We start from the raw sequence: 17,765 nt of genomic DNA, 5'->3' as shown, positions 1-17,765 counted from the left end.
ATGATTAGCACTCCATCAGCGGCTGTGGGTGCTTAGATGCAGAGCTTTTCTCCAGTCTGACTGAATCCATTCGATTATCGATTAAGACCGAGGTGTTTGTATGTAAACTCTTCTCACAGCCTGAGGAAAATATCTGGTTACATGCATGCTACAGGCAATCCGATACAAAATGACGAGCCTGTGCAGGAAGGGTTCGGAGAGTTACATTTACAATGTAGTCCGTTACAGATCCAGATCCGTTACCGATTACCTGTTCAAAAATGTAATCAAAATGTAATCTGAAGGATTGCTTCATTAAAGTGACAGAATCTGATTCGTTTCCGCTTCCGTTTTGGATGACCTGTCTTTTTAAAGCCACATATTCAAATTATGTCCAAAGAAAATCTTGGTACCGTCCTGTGTGTCTACACCAAACCCACCAATCTCATATCCACACAAATCAATTTCCCTGTCTACTACCCTTATATATGACTCCTGTCCAATCAAAAACATGGACCAATTTTTGTCCATTTTTAGTTTTCTCCATGGTTTGAACCCTGTAGCTGCTCTGAACACTCTGTAAATAATTCTGGATGAATGGACCAATAGAAATGCTCTAAAAGACCTGGAATAAACTCGTATTCTGCATTGACTTCCATTTAAAGTCAAGAGCATTTTGGCCATGTAAAGTCACCGTTTTGGAGATACACTATATTGCCAAAGGTATTCGCTCGCCTGCCTTTGCACGCATGTGAACTTGAGTGACACCCCATTCTTAATCCATACGGTTTATTATTATGATGTCAGGGCCACCCTTCACAGCTATAACAGCTTCAACTCTTCTGTGTTTATGAGAATTTTGACCATTGTTCCAGAAGCGCCTTTGTGAGGTCAGGCACTGATTTTGGACGAGAAGGCCTGGCTTGCGGTCTCCGCTGTAATTCATCCCCATGGAGTTCAGGTCTATTGGGTTGAGGTCAGGACTTTGTGCAGGCCAGTCAAGTTCTTCTACACCAAACCCACTCATCCATGTCTTCATGGACCTTGCTTTGTGCACTGGAGCGCAGTCATGTTGGAACAGGAAGGGGCCGTCCACAAACTTCCCGCAAAGTTGGGAGCATGAAATTGACCACAGTCTCTTGGTATGCTGAAGCATTAGGAGTTCCTTTCACTAAGGCGAACCCTGAAACTCCTAAACTTCTGAAAAACTACCCCAGTGAGTGTCTCAGACGTGTGGAAGATGTATCGCAAAGCAGAGGTTAATAATTGGCTAAAAGTATGGTTTGCATTTGGACGTGGCGAAGGCCATAGTGTGAAGGAAGAAGCTAAATCTGTAGGTGTATGGAAGCGTATGGTCATACAGGTCTACCAGCATCTACGCCCAAGTTAAGTGTGCTGCATTGGACGGCGGCCCTTCACTGCTGTAATAGCATTCGTCAAAAGCTTTGGGTGATGGGACGACGGATGGGAGTTTCCAAACAGCAGCGATCATGTCCAGAAAGACTAGTTTGGGATGGTACTCAACGTTTCCAATACAGTTATTTTCGTGCCTATATGTGGTCTGAAAAAGACCAAATCAGACAAAGCCCAATTTTCAGCGTCTCTTTTTCTTAGCGTCTTCCTATCACTACACTGGCCCAACTCTGTAATACGAGTTACCATGTAAGTCACTCAAGATAAGAGCTTCTGCTAAATGCCGTAAATGTAAACGTAAACCTTGACCTCTAGAAGCAATTCTTGCCTGAAAGTGAAGCAACCTTCACACTGGTGGTCCCCATCTGTCAGTTCCCCCTTTCTCCAATGATAATAATAGCCAATGTGGGACATCTTTTATGCAAGCCTCATCAGTGACCCTGTCACTGGTTCATCAGTTGTCATTTCACAAACCACTTTCTGCAGACACTGACCATTGCATATTTTTGGAACTTCCCACCAAGTTCTGCCTGATGTTGTGGAGATGTTCTGGCCCAGTTGTCTACCCATCACAGCTTGTTTCTTATGTTCTTAGGCATGCCCATTTTTCCTGCTTCACCACCTTCAAGAACTGACCAATCGCTTGCAGCCTAATACGTCCAGCCCTGGACAGATGTCACTGTACACTGTTAAAAGTGTAAGATCCTTGAGGAGCTTTTGGGGAGGTTCTTCTGTTTGAAACTGTGGAGGAACCTTCAAGAGAAGGTTTTTAGAAGAAAAAGGTTCCTAGAAGGTTCCTAAAAATTCTCTCTCAGTTCACTCATGTTTGACCTTAATGCATTTTACTCATTAAAACGGAATCAGGGCAGTGCTTTACTGCTTTGCGCAGTTTAAGAGCTTAAACAGTGTCACTATGACGGGCTACCATAAATCATTAACGACTGCAGCATCTTAAAGGGGTTTCCCTGCAGCACACTGTAAGCAAACACGGCGGCTGCAGCTACAGCTGTGTCACTGTGTGCTGACTCACACTGCTTTCTGTATCAATATTCAGCGGCCCGCGGGGCAGCTGGAGACAGATGCACACACGCATGAGTATGTCCTGTACAGTGCATATCACACACACACACACACATATACATAAACCATGGAGCAGAGGCAGAGGAAGCAGTGAGGTGGAGTGAGATTATACGACTCATCATGCGCTTACACACATCCACATTTCTTTCAGGTCAGGGTCACAGTAGGTCCAGAGCCTACCCGGTTGCTTTTCCCAGCTAGTCTCTTTTGGAGAGACTCTATACCTGCACATACACACTGTCCAAATTAATGTGGACACCCCTTCTGAATAATGAATGCATTCAGCTGCACCCATTGCTGTCACAGATGTGCAAATTCACACTAACACGCAGCTTGTCTAGCCCCTGTAGAGAAGTACTGCCAATAGAATAGGACTCTCTGGAGCAGATAAGCATCAACCTATTGGCACCGTGCTGCTGCCTAATGCCAGGCGTGGGCTAGAGGGGTATAAAGCCCCCCAGCATTGGAAGAACTGTGCTCCATCCAATTTTCGGATAGAGCTGGGGAGTTGAGGATGATGAGGTGAGGTGGTGATGATCATCCATCCAACATCCTGACCTCACTAACGATCTTGTTGCTGAATGCAATCAAATCCTCACAGCAGTGCTCCTACAAAATCTAACAGAAAGCCTTCCTCCCTGGACAGTAGAGACAGTTACTCAAGCAGTTACAAAAGCAGGATCCACTTTTTTTAATGTCCTTGATTTTGGAAAAAACAATGAAGCGTCAGGCGTCCTAATACTTTTGTCCATTTAGCGTATGTAGATATTTCCTTTATCTTTGACATCTACACACCTACACATGTAAAGTCTCAACTTGTAGTGACCACAAATAATGATACAGACCCACACAAATACACACACATCACACAAATCACAGGATGCTGTATAGGCACACAAACAAACACACACACACATAAACATTCAGGAGGATGGACTATCACTTAAAGTGCTGACCTTAAAACTCCAGTAGTTTGGCTGTTGCTGTGAAGAGAGAAAGAGAGAGGGGCAAAGTTAGATATTCACTTCATTTTCTCCCACAGAAAAGTGAAAAACACTCTCAGCACTTTCATTCCGCTGACAGTCAGCCTGGCGGGAGAGAGAACGCCGAGAAATGGACATCATATTGAATAAATGAAAAGCTCATTATGCTACCGGCGCTCTTCACACCCGCTCTTCACACCATCCTCTTAAAGCAGAACGCGGCATTCCTTGTTTTATGTTTGCACTGAGGGGCTCCATTTCATCTTGAGGCTCACAAAGCAGGCACTTCACTTCAGCCTCTCCGCGCCGAGCCCCCCGATGCCCCCCGCTCCACAATGGATCACAGCAGAGCGGGTGAGGATGAATTAAACACACGGCATGCCGATTTCACGCGGGCCTGCCTCCCACTGCCCCAGCCATGCACTTCGGACAGCTCTTTACGGGTCCTCACGAAACTACAAGTTTAAAGTCTATTCTAATACCATGTGCAGAACCACGAAGCTCGATATCAAACGGTACAAAAGACAGAGCAGAAAGTTCAAGTCGTGCAAAAAAAAGTTTTTTTTTTAAATTTTTTTTAAAAATTTAAATACTAATAACCGTAACTACAACACACACACATCACATGTCATGCATTTTGCATGGGATCACATCTTTACAAGTAAACGTGTGAAATCGGGTGAGCAGGGTGATCACATGTGAAAAGCGATCATATGTGACATTATGTAACTTAAATAAAGCAGTCACGTGTGATATCACGCCAATGCAGTAATAACATATCACGAAAGATGTGATTGTATGTGATATATCAATATTATGATTGTGTGACTTTGTAATCACGTGACATCATCTGAAAACTATGTAATACTATGTTGATAACGTGTATGGCAATGGTATCATAAATAATATAGATAATATTGATAATATGTGATCATGTGACCTAAATAAACCAATCTCATCATGTGATATCATGTGAATACTGTGATGACATGACATCATAACTAATGTGATCATAGGCAACATTGATATGTGATTAAGTGACATTAATAATCATGTAATGTCATGTGAAAACTGATGACACAACATAAGGTGATCATATGTGATACTATCTCAATAATATGTGATAACGCACCTTAAAGGGATCACATCATGTGGCAGCACATGAAAGTTGCCGATATCATATCATAAACAATATCGATAATATCGATATGTGATCATGTGACCTAAACAAAGCAATCCCATCATATGACAACATGTGATAACCTAACATCATAAATAATGTGATCATATGCAATACTTATTATGTGAAACAATCACGACAGCATGTGAAAACTGATAATCATATGTGATATTATATCAATAACATGTGACATTGTGACTTGTGATTGTGACTGATCCCATCATGTGACAGCATGAGAAAACTGTGAAAACATAACAGCATACACAATGTGATATGATCACAGTCACAATGCCACATGTTACTGATATAGTATCACATATGATTATCTCTATGACATTGATATGTGATTATGTGACCTGAATAAAGTGATGTGACAGCATGTGACAGTATGTGAAGAGCGTGGGAACATATGATAAATGATGTGTAACATGAGCAATCACATGTGATATAATATCAATAATACGTGATTATGTATGGTGTCATGTTTTCACAGTTTTAACATGACATCACATGGAGATTATTAAATCACAATCACATGTGATATAATATCAATAACACGTGATTATGTGACTTAAACAATCCCAATGTGAAAAAACATTATACCATACATAATGTGATCATTTGTGATATTATTGAGATACAACATGTGATCACATGAGGCAAGTCTGAATGCGTGTGACACCATCAATAATGACATCACATGAGTAACAATGGCAGTGGTGGCTCAGCGGTTAGAGCTCCAGGCTATTGATGACAGGGTTGTGGGTTCGATACCCAGGCTTGGCAAGCTGCCACCGTTGGGCCCTTGAGCAAAGCGCCCTTCTCCCTCGGTTGGCTCCGGGTGTGTGTGTGCTTAATGCCCCTAGTTTATCAGTGTGTTTACTATCACAGATGGGTCAAATGCGGAGGACACATTTAGCTGTGCTTCTTTACCTTTAATATAGGATCACATGACATTATAAATACTGTGATCATATGTGACATTTCAGTACTGTGTGATCATGTGACAAATAAACCAAGCATGGCATGATTGATAATGTGATGTATATGACGATCAATTGACATATTAAGTGATACGCTTGGCTTAAACCCCTAAGGTGTATTACTCAGTACGTACAGGGACGTCTGTACAAACTGGTGGGACTAGTCTTCAGTAATAGGAGTGGCGGGACATAGGCTGGCGGGACATAGGCTGTTTAAGGGTTAACTGTTGCTCCAGTGTTCGTAAGCTGGATGAAGAACGGGTTTGCCATGGCATTCCCAGAGACCTGTCTCCTCTTAACACCATAACTGCAGTGGTTGTAGTTTCAGAGTCGTGCATTTAAAATATTTAACCGCGGGCTTCAGCAACTGCCCGCTGAGTGAGTTTCGAGACGAGAGGTTTTCGGCTCTGTTTTAAGTTTAGAGAAGTGTAATGAAAGCATTATCAGTGGTGATCGATGATAAGCAGCAGATAGAGATCAGGTTGAACAACTGCGGAGTACTCCTTTAATCCAGCCTTGCGTTTTAAAGGTTAACTCAACACAGATATGCTGGCGCTAATTCTGCAGAGACCACTGGGAAAGGAAAGGCAAACGAGCGGCTGAATTTCTCTCTTTGTCTCTCTGAGGAACGGAGTGAAATATAGCAAAGGATTTAATCAGTGTGTGTGCATGTGAGCATATGTGTGTGTGTGTGTGTGTGAGGTGAAGCATCAGTGGTCAAGGAAGACCTCCTGATCCCAGTGAAATTAGACATCCCGAGCAAGCCCATGAATTTTAATTCACTTTCCATATCTCTCATTTTCTCAGCTTATTCTCTCTGCTCTTATCAGCATGGCTACGGCCCACAGCGAGCACACACACACACACACACACACACACACACACACACACACACATACACACACACACACAAATACCTTAACTGAACTGGGAATGGGATGAGGGTTGTAGCATATGCTGTGTAGATAGTACAACACACACACACACACACACCATTACCCGAGGTGAGCAAAAGATAAAGAAGACCGGATAGGCCATTTAGATAGTTACACATACACACCCTCACACACCGCATAATCACACACACACACACCTGCATTCAAATGCCATCAGATATGCTTTATATTGAGATGCTAAAATGTTAAATAGCATATAGTCATGTCAAAAAATTAGGACACCCCATAAAAACCTTTGTCTTTTTTAACCTACACTACATGGACAAAAGTATTGGGACACCTGCTCGTTATTGTTTCTTTTGAATTCAAGGGTATAAAAAGGAGTTGATCCTGCTTTTGTAGGAGTAACTGTCTCTACTGTCCAGGGAAGAAGGCTTTCTACCAGATTTTGGGGGAGCATTGCTGTGAGGATTTGATTGCATACAGCGACAAGAGCACCAACCATCATGCCAGAGAACACAGTTTCTTTCACTGCTCCACAGCTCAGTGCTGGGGGCTGTTTACTCCCCTACAGCCCATGTCTGGCATTAGGCATGGTGTCAATAGGTGTATGTTAATTATCTGCTCCAAACAGTCCTGTTCTATTGGTAGTACGTCTCTACAGACTAGACAGGCTGTGTGTGTGTGTGTGTGTGTGTGTGTGTGTGTGCATTTGCACATCTGTGTCAGCAATGGGTGCAATTTAAAGTAGCTGAATGCATTGATTAGAAGGAGTGTCACATTTATTACTTCTTCAAATGCCTAAAATCAGAACCAGGTGCAGAACATCAGCTGCAGATGATCAGAACATGGTCAGAGAGGATTCTGGAGGAGTCTGTCTTATTTAAACCTGATGGTTGAAGTGAGGGGTGAAGATCACCATGGCCAGATCTCTGGCCAAAGAGCTCTCTGAGGCCTTCAGAAAGAAGGTTGTAGATGTAGGGGAGTCTGGTAAGGGGTTTAAGATGTGGAGAACATTTGAAACAACAAGCCAGCATGACCTGATCAGGCTGTCCTAGCAAGTTCAGTCCAAGAGCAGAGACCACAGGATGAGTAACGACGTCTCCAACAGTCCTAAAATCTCATCACGGGATCTACAGGTAGCTCTCGCTCCAGCTGTTGTCAAAGTACAGCATCTCCCCCCAGAAAGAGACTGAAGACGTCTGATTATAATGGGAGGTGAGCAAGGAGGAAACCACTCTCCATATCAACCATATGACCTCAAGGTTTTCATGGGGTGTCCTCATTTTTTCACATTATTGTATTCACAGATTACTGACACACTGACCTGCTGACTTAACCCACCTGTGACCCTGAGCCCCCTGTGGTAGGGCCCCTGCATCTGTACTGTGTGTGAGTGTGTGAGTGCTGGAGGGTGAAATCTGCGGAACACCACGCTCACACTAATGCAGATACATCTGTGGTGTAATACGGGCTAAACAATATTTTGTAAGTTCATTCACACACACATACACACACACACACACACACACACACACACACACACAGAGACACTGCAAGGCTGCTTTCATCTCAGTGCAGTGTGTTCTGCTCCGGGGAGGCCTCTAGTAACTAAAGCTGATTGAAATGCAAATGCAGCACCGGAGTAACTAAAGCTGTGTCCTCAGAGATAGGGAAGCAGATACAAACACACACACACACACACACACACACACACACACACACACACACACACACACCATTAAAAAAGTAGGAATCACCTGTTATATTAGCAACTGATATTTTATTGACTAATACGATGTAGATGGAAACATTACAAACTAGACACCAGAGAATTAAGAATTCAAGTAATTTAAGAAAAAGAATGTAGTCAAATATAATTTTTAAATATTTTTTTTTTCCAGGAAATATTCAAGAAATATACTCTTTATGAATTTGATCAGAATTGAATTATAAATATGAATTTTACCAGCAGTTCAGTTTTTATATATCACTTTCATTTGATTATTATATGATATGCATTTATTAATTAATGATATTATTAATATGATTTTTTTATTTGAATATGAACTTCATTCTTATTACAGATATTTACTGAATATATACACAGAAGTTCTTTCTGTGTGCAAATATACACTTTTACAAACATAAACAGAATTTTTAATTTTACTATAATTAAATTTGGAATTTCAACATTCTCTTATTAATAATTGATTTTGTACTGGTACACACTCTACAGTATATCTACAATTATGTTTTTTATTAGTAAAAATTGTAGTTCCAGATACCTACAATGTAATTCTCACTAGTAACTCTCTAGTAAAAACTCTTTAATTCTGACTAGTTTTAGATATCTGTAGAATTATTACTAGTCAAAACTCAAACTGTAGATATAAAAATATATATCATAAAAATCTTAAACTGCACATATCACAAATGCACATTATAACTAGTCAAAACTACATTAGAGATAACCTGAATTAGCATTTGTACTGTAGTCAGAATTCAGTTATGGATATGTGGACCTTGGTGTTTTTTACTAATCAGAATTAGTGGAGATTTCTGGAAGTATATGTTGTGCTGCCAACAGGACTGGTCAGAATGGCTGGATCTGTAGATCTGTAGATCCAGTTACTCGTAAAAATGTTAGATTTGCTCTCTGAAATGTCTCTGCTAGTAAAACCTGCATTACAGAGATCCAGAGATTACAGAGTACCAGTAAAAACCCAGTCAGGACACGTGTTACTGCTGTGATTTGCCATGGTCAGAGCTTCATTCTGGATATGGACTTTGTTAAAACTTTCAAAACTTTGCTGAAATTCACTGTTGTGAATTTTATTAGAGCTTTATACAAGATGTTGACTTTGTCAGAACTTCATTTCAGATATGGAATTTGTTAGAACTTCATTCTAAATATGAAATTTGTTAGAACTTTATTCTAGATATAGAATTTGTTAGAACTTCATTCTAAATATGAAATTTGTTAGAACTTTATTCTAGATATGAACTTTGTTAGAACTTCATTCAAAATATGAAATTTGTTGGAACTTTATTCTATATATGGAATTTGTTAGAACTTTATTCTAGATATGGAATTTGTTAGAATTTCATTCTAAATATGAAATTTTTTAGAACTTCATTCTAAATATGAAATTTGTTAGAACTTTATTCTAGATATGAACTTTGTTAGAACTTCATTCAAAATATGAAATTTGTTGGAACTTTATTCTAGATATGGAATTTGTTAGAATTTCATTCTAAATATGAAATTTGTTAGAACTTCATTCTAAATATGAAATTTGTTAGAACTTTATTTCAGATATGGAATTTGTTAGAATTTCATTCTAAATATGAAATTTGTTAGAACTTCATTCAAAATATGAAATGTTAGAACTTTATTCTAGATATGAACTTTGTTAGAACTTCATTCAAAATATGAAATTTGTTGGAACTTTATTCTAGATATGGAATTTGTTAGAACGTTATCCTTCATTGTGGATCTAAACTGAACTTCATTCTAGATATGGACTTTGCTAGAACTTCATATTAGATATTGACTTTGTTGGAACTTTATTTTAGATATGAACTTTGTTAGAACGTTATCCTTCATTCTGGATCTAAACTGAACTTCATTCTAGATTCCGACTTTCATTCTAGATTCCGACGAACTTCAATCTAGATATTGACTTTGTTAGAACTTCATTCTAGATATGGACTTTGTTAGAACATTCTAGATATGAACTTTGTTAGAACGTTATACTTTATTCTGGATCCAAACTGAACTTCATTCTAGATATGGACTTTGTTAGAACTTTATTCTAGATATTGACTTCGTTAGAATGTTATTCTTCATTGTGGATATAATCTGAAATTCATTTCAGATATGGACTTTGATAAAACTTCATTCTAGATATTGACTTCATTAGAACTTCATTCTTGATATGGACTTTGTTAAAACTTTATTCTAAATATTGACTTTGTTAGAACTTTGTTAGAACTTTGTTAGAACTTTGTTAGAACGTTATCCTTCTAAACTGAACTTTATTGCAGATATGGACTTTGTTAGAACTAATATTATTATTATTTATATGTTTGTTTGTTTTTACAGGTTCTAATTTATTATGAACTTATTTTTTACCATTGGTATGATATTATAACAGTTATAACAGTGTGCATCTGCAGTGAAATTGCTTTCGTATTAAAGCCTGATTGGTTGCACTCTGCTGAATGATGTGTGTACAGCCAGGCTGCTCTTTCTCTTTGATGAAAGGAAATTCTCACAAAAGTGAAAACCCAAGAGTCCCACGTTCAATTCACAATCCGAACTCTCCTGTTTTCCATCTGTCTCTGCTGATGTACTGTACCCTGCTCTGTGTGTGTGAGTGTGTGAGTGTGTGTGTGTGTGTGTGTGTGTCTTTGTCCCACAGCCTTCTCAGGTGACACTCTGTGCATAGGGGTTTGGAGCAGGTCCGCCTGGTTCTCCCACTCTGACTCTTAATAGCTCTTATTGCAGGAAACGGCTGAATGTGCATGTTCCATTACCTCTCCACCTCCAGCGCTCAAACAGGCCTGTTACAAACGGGTCGGGTTTCATGTCCCAGAGGTTTGATAAGGAAGAGTATTCCGGGTTCCTGGATTCAGATACAAAATACACGATTTCCTTGGTCAAGCCTGAAGCCGTTTGACAGTGTAAAAATATTCCTTAAGGTTAAAGATTTACGGGTTTCGTCTTTCACCCAAATGCCACCAATCAGCCGAGACAAACCGAGGAAAAGCATGCTGGGTATTTAGGATCTGCAGGACCCAGAGGAATGAAATATTCTGTTTAAGATCATCTTCTGATCTTAGGCTGGCCCAGCAAGTCCAGTCCATGACCAGACCACACGATGCATGAAGAGGTCTCCAACAGTCCTACAATGACACCAATCAATTGGGTCGACAGGTAGTTCTTGCCACAGTTGATGCCCATCATGGGGTTTCAGGTGGCTTAACTGATCTCACATCAGTCTCAGCTAAATAATATTCATCTAAGAAAAGTGTGAGATCTTCGGAAAGTCATGGTGAATTTTTTCCCAAAGGAAAAGTCACACTGATGATCTTAGTGGGCAGCTCTCTCACACACCATCGTCCATCATTCCTCAGTACTGTCTGTGCATGGAGGGGCTTTTGGACCGAGCATCTTTTGGGCACATTTTGGCACCTCACATTTGTCCACAACCAAAAGTTTGTGGACACAGCTCTATTAGACCTCTTTGAATTCCACCATTTAGCTCAATGATTTTGGACTCCAACCTTTAGACAAATTTATTAGCATAAAACATCCTAGCAACGTCTACCTACCAAACCATATCAACCACTTAGCAACACCATAGCAACCACCTGCAATTCCATTGCAAGCACTTCACAACACCATAGCAGCCACTTTGCAACACCATTGCAACCACCTGGAAAGAACATAGCAACCACCTAGCAACACCATAGTAACCACTTAACAGCACCATAGCAACCACTAAATGACACTTTAGCAACCACCTGGGATACCACAGCACCCACCTAGCAAATATTTAGCAATGCCATCGCAACTAGCTAACAACAACATAGAAACCATCTGGAATACCATAGCAACCACTTGGCAATGCCATTGCAACCATCTAGCAGCCACCAGGAAAAAAACACCATAGTGTCCACTTAGCGACACCATAGCAACCACCTGGGATACCACAGCAACCACTTAGCAACGCGGTCACAATACCACCATTGAATCCACCGGAATACCATAGTGCCAATCATGTGGCAACTGCATAGAAAGGGCCTGAAAGTTGAATCCACTTCAGCTTTAGTTTTATTCATTCATTTCTCAGATCTCTTACATCGGACCGATTTTCCAAACATTTGCCGCGACCGCAACACGCTAACACTCTGCAGGAACTGAACTCTCTACCTTCTTTCTGAACTTCATCGCATTAGCAGCTCTACATCTCAGACCTCAGAGCAGAAGATCTCAGGCTTTCTCTTGCTGTCTCCAGAAACCTCTACAGTAAATGCTAATGTTGCTCTCTTTTCTCTTAAGGAGGGTTTGAGGGGTTTGATGATTTCAGAAACCAGTAAAAACAACACTGAGATCTTCATTTCTCTCCAGACCAAGATCAGAAAACACACCACACCTCTGAGTAGAAGCCAACTAGAACCCTGCTGAACTTTAAGCTGTACTTCTGTCCGTGTTTAGAGATACCAGTGAGTCATGCAGTGTCAGAAACACATAAGCAGCTCTATTAGAGATTTCTGAACACCTCCACACGGTCTGAGGTGCAAGTGTGATGATTTAGGCCTCCAGTTGGCATCATGTTTACTGGAGTATATTAGCCTCGTAGCACTGATTTAAAACTAAAGAAGCTGAAGTTCCGACACCAAACATGTCTTGACGATTAACTACATTCGAGGGCAGGAGAGAAGACAATTTCAGTGAATTTCAGTACTACTGAGTGAGGAAAGCAAGCGGTCGCTATCTGAAATGTCCAATCACCCAAAATACCTCACCTTATCAGACCTCTGGGACAGGAAACCCAATCCATTTGTAACTGTCCTGCTTGAGAGGTAGAGGTGCAGAGGTAATGGAACTTGCACATTCAGCCGTTTCCTGCAGTGGCTTTAAGGTTTTACTTTATTTTCTCCTATGGATTTTGTGTGGCACCTCGCTGATAGCATTTTGATGAGCTGCATGGTTTCGTAGGCTGTGTTCAGTTTGTTACAGTAAATGAGAACATCAGTGCACACCATCTAAGCAGACCAAGGGAAGGTCGGTCTCGGCCTATGGCCAAGCAAACTATGGTGCCTCACAGTCATAAAGAAAAAAGAAGGGACCTTCAAATGGTTCTGGAACCAATTTTCATTCAATAAGGAACCATGCACCATAGCAACCACTTGACGGCACCATAGCAACCACCTGCAATCCCACAGCAACCATCTAGCAACCACTAAAGCTTAGCCATCGCAACCAGCTAACAACACCAGCTAGCAACACCACCTGGAATACCATAGCAACCACATGGAAACAGCCTAGCAACTGAACCCTGTTTGTAATGGAGAGAATGTGTGAGTGTGAAGAACCTTTAAACTGGGAAAGAACCGGGGTCCCGGGTGGTCCAGTGGACTAAGGTGCAATTGGCCTTGCTCTCTCTAGGGTGGGTGCAATGGTTCGCTCCAAACCAGTCTGAGTGGAAAGTTGGCTCTGGATGAGCATGCAGTGTTTATAGACACTGTCAAACAAAAACCTTGTATCTCCCTTTTTCACTTTTTGACATTACGTGAATCTGGCAGTTGTCCTTTACATTGTGTCCAAATCCGATGATGAACGGATCAATAGAAATGCTCCAAAATGACTCGGAAAAGCAGTTTTTTCCATTGACTTCCACTGAAAGTTACGACGTATTTCCCTTCTCCTGTAAAGCTGCTGTTTAGTGCGTGAACGGGCAGAGCATTTTCCACTACTGTCTGCAGGGAATGACGCGCTCGGTGCAGTGGCTGTGAATGCCGCGCACCGGAGCAGGTTCCAGTTTTCCTGATGATGTCATCCCCGGCCACCGCGCAGCGTCGCCTGTTGCTTAGCAACGCTGTAGCATACTGTCGGGGAGGAAAATTGACCATTTAACCTGCTGCTGGATTGGCCAGGAGCGCAAAATCGCAGCCAGCGGTAATGGCCACTCAATTACACTGGGCTAAATGCTACAGAGCTAGCCAGCTTGGGACGAACACATGTGTGTGTGAGTGCGTGTTAGTGTGTGTGTGTGTGTGTGTGTGTGTCTATGCTAATGACAGCGGAATTTGGGTGGTCTTTCACATTCATTTACCACCAAAATAGACCCAGCATGGCGGCAGTGATGTATGCTGTCGGGTTACGCGGCATTACACACCTGGTCCAGGTTCAAGTGCTAACGTCCCACTGAGCAACACTTGTCAGCACAGTGTGAGGGAAACAGACACACACACACACACACACACACACACATGCTCACACATGAGCAAACTGTAAAGCAATTTAAGAGCCACAGAAATCCACACACACACACACACACACACACATCCTTCCTAGGTAGCCAGTGTGCAAAACAGTGTCAGCCTTGCTGACAGAAGGGACCCAGCAGACACACACCACCTGACCTGCATGCAAAACAGCACAGCTCACACACACATACGCGCACACACACACACCCCTATAAACACAGTCATGCACATATATAAGACACGAGCCACCTGCATACGGTCTCCACGACAACCATACCAGCCATAAACAAACAAATACAGCCGACAAACAAACAAACAAACAAAAACACACCTCAGTGTAATCTTACCTGCGGCCGGAGGAGTGTGTGTGAGTGTGTGTGCGTGTCAGCCTGAGCAGATGTCAGCTGTCCAATACACTACATTCTTCCTCTTCTTTCCCCCTCTGTCTCTCTCCCCCTCTCTCCCCCTCTCTCTCTCCCCCTCTCTCTTTCCCTCTCTCTCTCTGTTTCTCTCTATCTCTCTCGCTCATAAAGTGGCGGGGCTTTTTTATTTAATTCATTACCACATCGCCGGGCTGCTGCCGCCGCCGCTGCTGCTGCTGCTTTAACTCTTCAGCGCTGGAGTCTCACACACACACACACACACACACAGTCACACACTCTCTCTCTCACACACACACACATACAGGCTGGGGAAAAGAGGAGGAGGTGGGGGCTAATTAACTCTCTTCTTCCTCGTTCACACACTGCTGCACTCATCCTTGCTTTTCCTCGCTCTCCTCCTCTTCCTCCTCTGCCTCCTCCCCCCTGCTCCTCCGACACCCCTTCTCCTATCCACCCCCCCAGCTCCCTGCTCCCGCCCCCTCAATGAATCCCAAGCGATCCCGTGGAGTGTATTCCTCTCTGCTCTCCACCACGCTTCTGCAGTGATGATATTTTTCTACTCTATTTCTATGTCTCTCTCTCTCTCTCTCTCTCTCTTTATCTGTCTTCCTCGTTTTACCGCTCCCTCTCTCTCTCCCTACGTTCTGACCTTTGCAATATGATATCACCGGTTTCCATATAAGGGCGACGAGGTTGCCGCGGCAACCGCTGACTCCACCTGTCTCTCACCAACCCCTCTCTCTCTCTCTCTCTCTCTCTCTCGCGCTTTTGGGCAATCAACACACGCAGACACATTCATTCACACTGCAATTACGTAGCATATGTGCGCACGCAGACTTACACACACACACACACACATACACACCTCTGTAGCACACATTCACACTGCAGTTGTGTAGCATGCAAGTGCTACACACACACACACACACACACACACACACACACACACACACCGTAGCGGCCTAACACACATACACACTCACACGCACCTCAGCATTACACTTTCATTCACACTGCAGTGATGTAGCACACTACTGCTACACGCTCTCTCTCTCTTTCTCACACACACACACACACTAACACACACACACACACACACACACATTTTCATTCATTCATTGCTGCATAACACAAACACACACATACACACACTGTCTAACACACAAACACACATACACACACACTGTCAAACACACATACACACACTGTCTAACACACAAACACACACACACTGTCAAACACATACACACACTGTCTATCACACAAACACACATACACACACACTGTCAAACACACATACACACACTGTCTAACACACAAACACACATAGCACCACACACACACTTTCATTCTTTCACAGTGCTGCATAGCACAAACACACACACACACACACAAACTATTTCATGTATTCACTGTGGTGTCTAACACACAAACACACACACACACTGTACTGCGTAACACACACTTTCATTCATTCACTGTGCACAAACACACACACACACTGTGCTGCATAACACAAAAACACACACACACTTTCATGTATTCACTATGCACAAACACACACACACACACACTGTGCTGCATAACACAAAAACACACACACACTTTCATTTATTCACTATGCACAAACACACACAGTGCTGCATAATACAAAAGCACACACACACACACTTTCATTCATTCACTATGCACAAACACACACACAGTGCTGCATAACACAAAAGCACACACACACACACTTTCATTCATTCACTATGCACAAACACACACACAGTGCTGCATAACACAAAAGCACACACACACACACTTTCATTCATTCACTATGCACAAACACACACACAGACACTGTGCTGCGTAAAACACACACACACATTTTCCATACATTCATTCACACAGACAAATGACCTTACTCAGCATGCAGGTGTGAACTGAGAGGAGGGCGAGGAGCAGAAGGTGAGCGTTTACAGAGGAACATGGGAGACAAACGGAGCTGAAGAAGAGCAGAGCTCTGAACAGCAGCAGCAGCTGGAGTGTTAACGTGTCTCCAGATGGAGGCAGAGATGGAGAGATGGAGAGATGAAAGAGGGATAAGTGAGAGAGAGCGTGAGAGAGAGAGAGAAAGCGAGAGAGATGTGTGTGTGTGGATGAACAGATTATGTACAATCCCTCATGTGTGGAAAGCCCTGCGGCATATGCCCTTACTGCACATTAGCATGAACACACTCCTAAAGACATGATAATGCTCTAAATGCTGCATGTGTGTGTGTGTGTGTGTGTGTGTGTGTGTGTGTGTTTCTTTGCCTGTCTCTGTATTTCAGCCACACACTCAGTGCTCTGCTCTGTTTAGCTGACTGTAGTGTAATGGGGCACACACTTCACCAGCTCAACCATTCATCAATTTCACAACACACACAGTATTTCACCAGAACACCTCACAGAGCACATGACCTATACACGTCTGTGTGTGTGTGTGTGTGGGTGTGAGGACTATTGTGTTTTCATTAAGGGTAGGATTAGGTTTAGGGTTATAGACACCTGTACTGACAAACATAAAATAGGACATAATTATTACATACACTCTATGTGTCCAAAAGTATGTGGACACCCCTTCTAATGAAGGCATTCGACTACTTTCAGTTGCAGTTGCAGTCATTAGACTCTCTGGAGCAGATAAACATGAACTCTTTGGGCCTAATGCCAAGCATGGGCTAGAGGGGTATGAAGCCCCCCAGCATTGAGCTGTGGAGCAGTGGAACTGCAGTGTTCTCTGAAGTGATGGTTGGTGGTGTTCCATCAAATATGTCTGGGATTGAGTTGAGGAGTTGGGGAAGAGGTGGGGTGGAGATCCTCCAAAATCCAGAGTTCCC

The 17,765-nt window shown here is 42.2% G+C and overlaps 1 protein-coding gene across 10 annotated transcripts in view; it reads right to left on the bottom strand.

The window, feature by feature from the left end:
• The window catches only part of srcin1a (SRC kinase signaling inhibitor 1a), a 200,166-nt gene that overhangs the window by 76,854 nt on the left and 105,547 nt on the right, over positions 1–17,765 (bottom strand). For all 10 annotated transcript variants that reach the window (XM_072693175.1, XM_072693178.1, XM_072693182.1 and 7 more), the window contains one exon: positions 3,429–3,455. In XM_072693175.1, coding sequence (XP_072549276.1) covers positions 3,429–3,455 — 27 coding nt within the window. The remainder of the gene's footprint in view (positions 1–3,428; positions 3,456–17,765) is intronic.

The sequence above is a fragment of the Salminus brasiliensis genome, chromosome 12 (assembly GCF_030463535.1).
Source record: "Salminus brasiliensis chromosome 12, fSalBra1.hap2, whole genome shotgun sequence".
NCBI classification, from domain to species: domain Eukaryota; kingdom Metazoa; phylum Chordata; class Actinopteri; order Characiformes; family Bryconidae; genus Salminus; species Salminus brasiliensis.
Note: the sequence above shows the minus strand (reverse complement) of the source record. Positions and strands in the feature narration are given on the sequence as shown.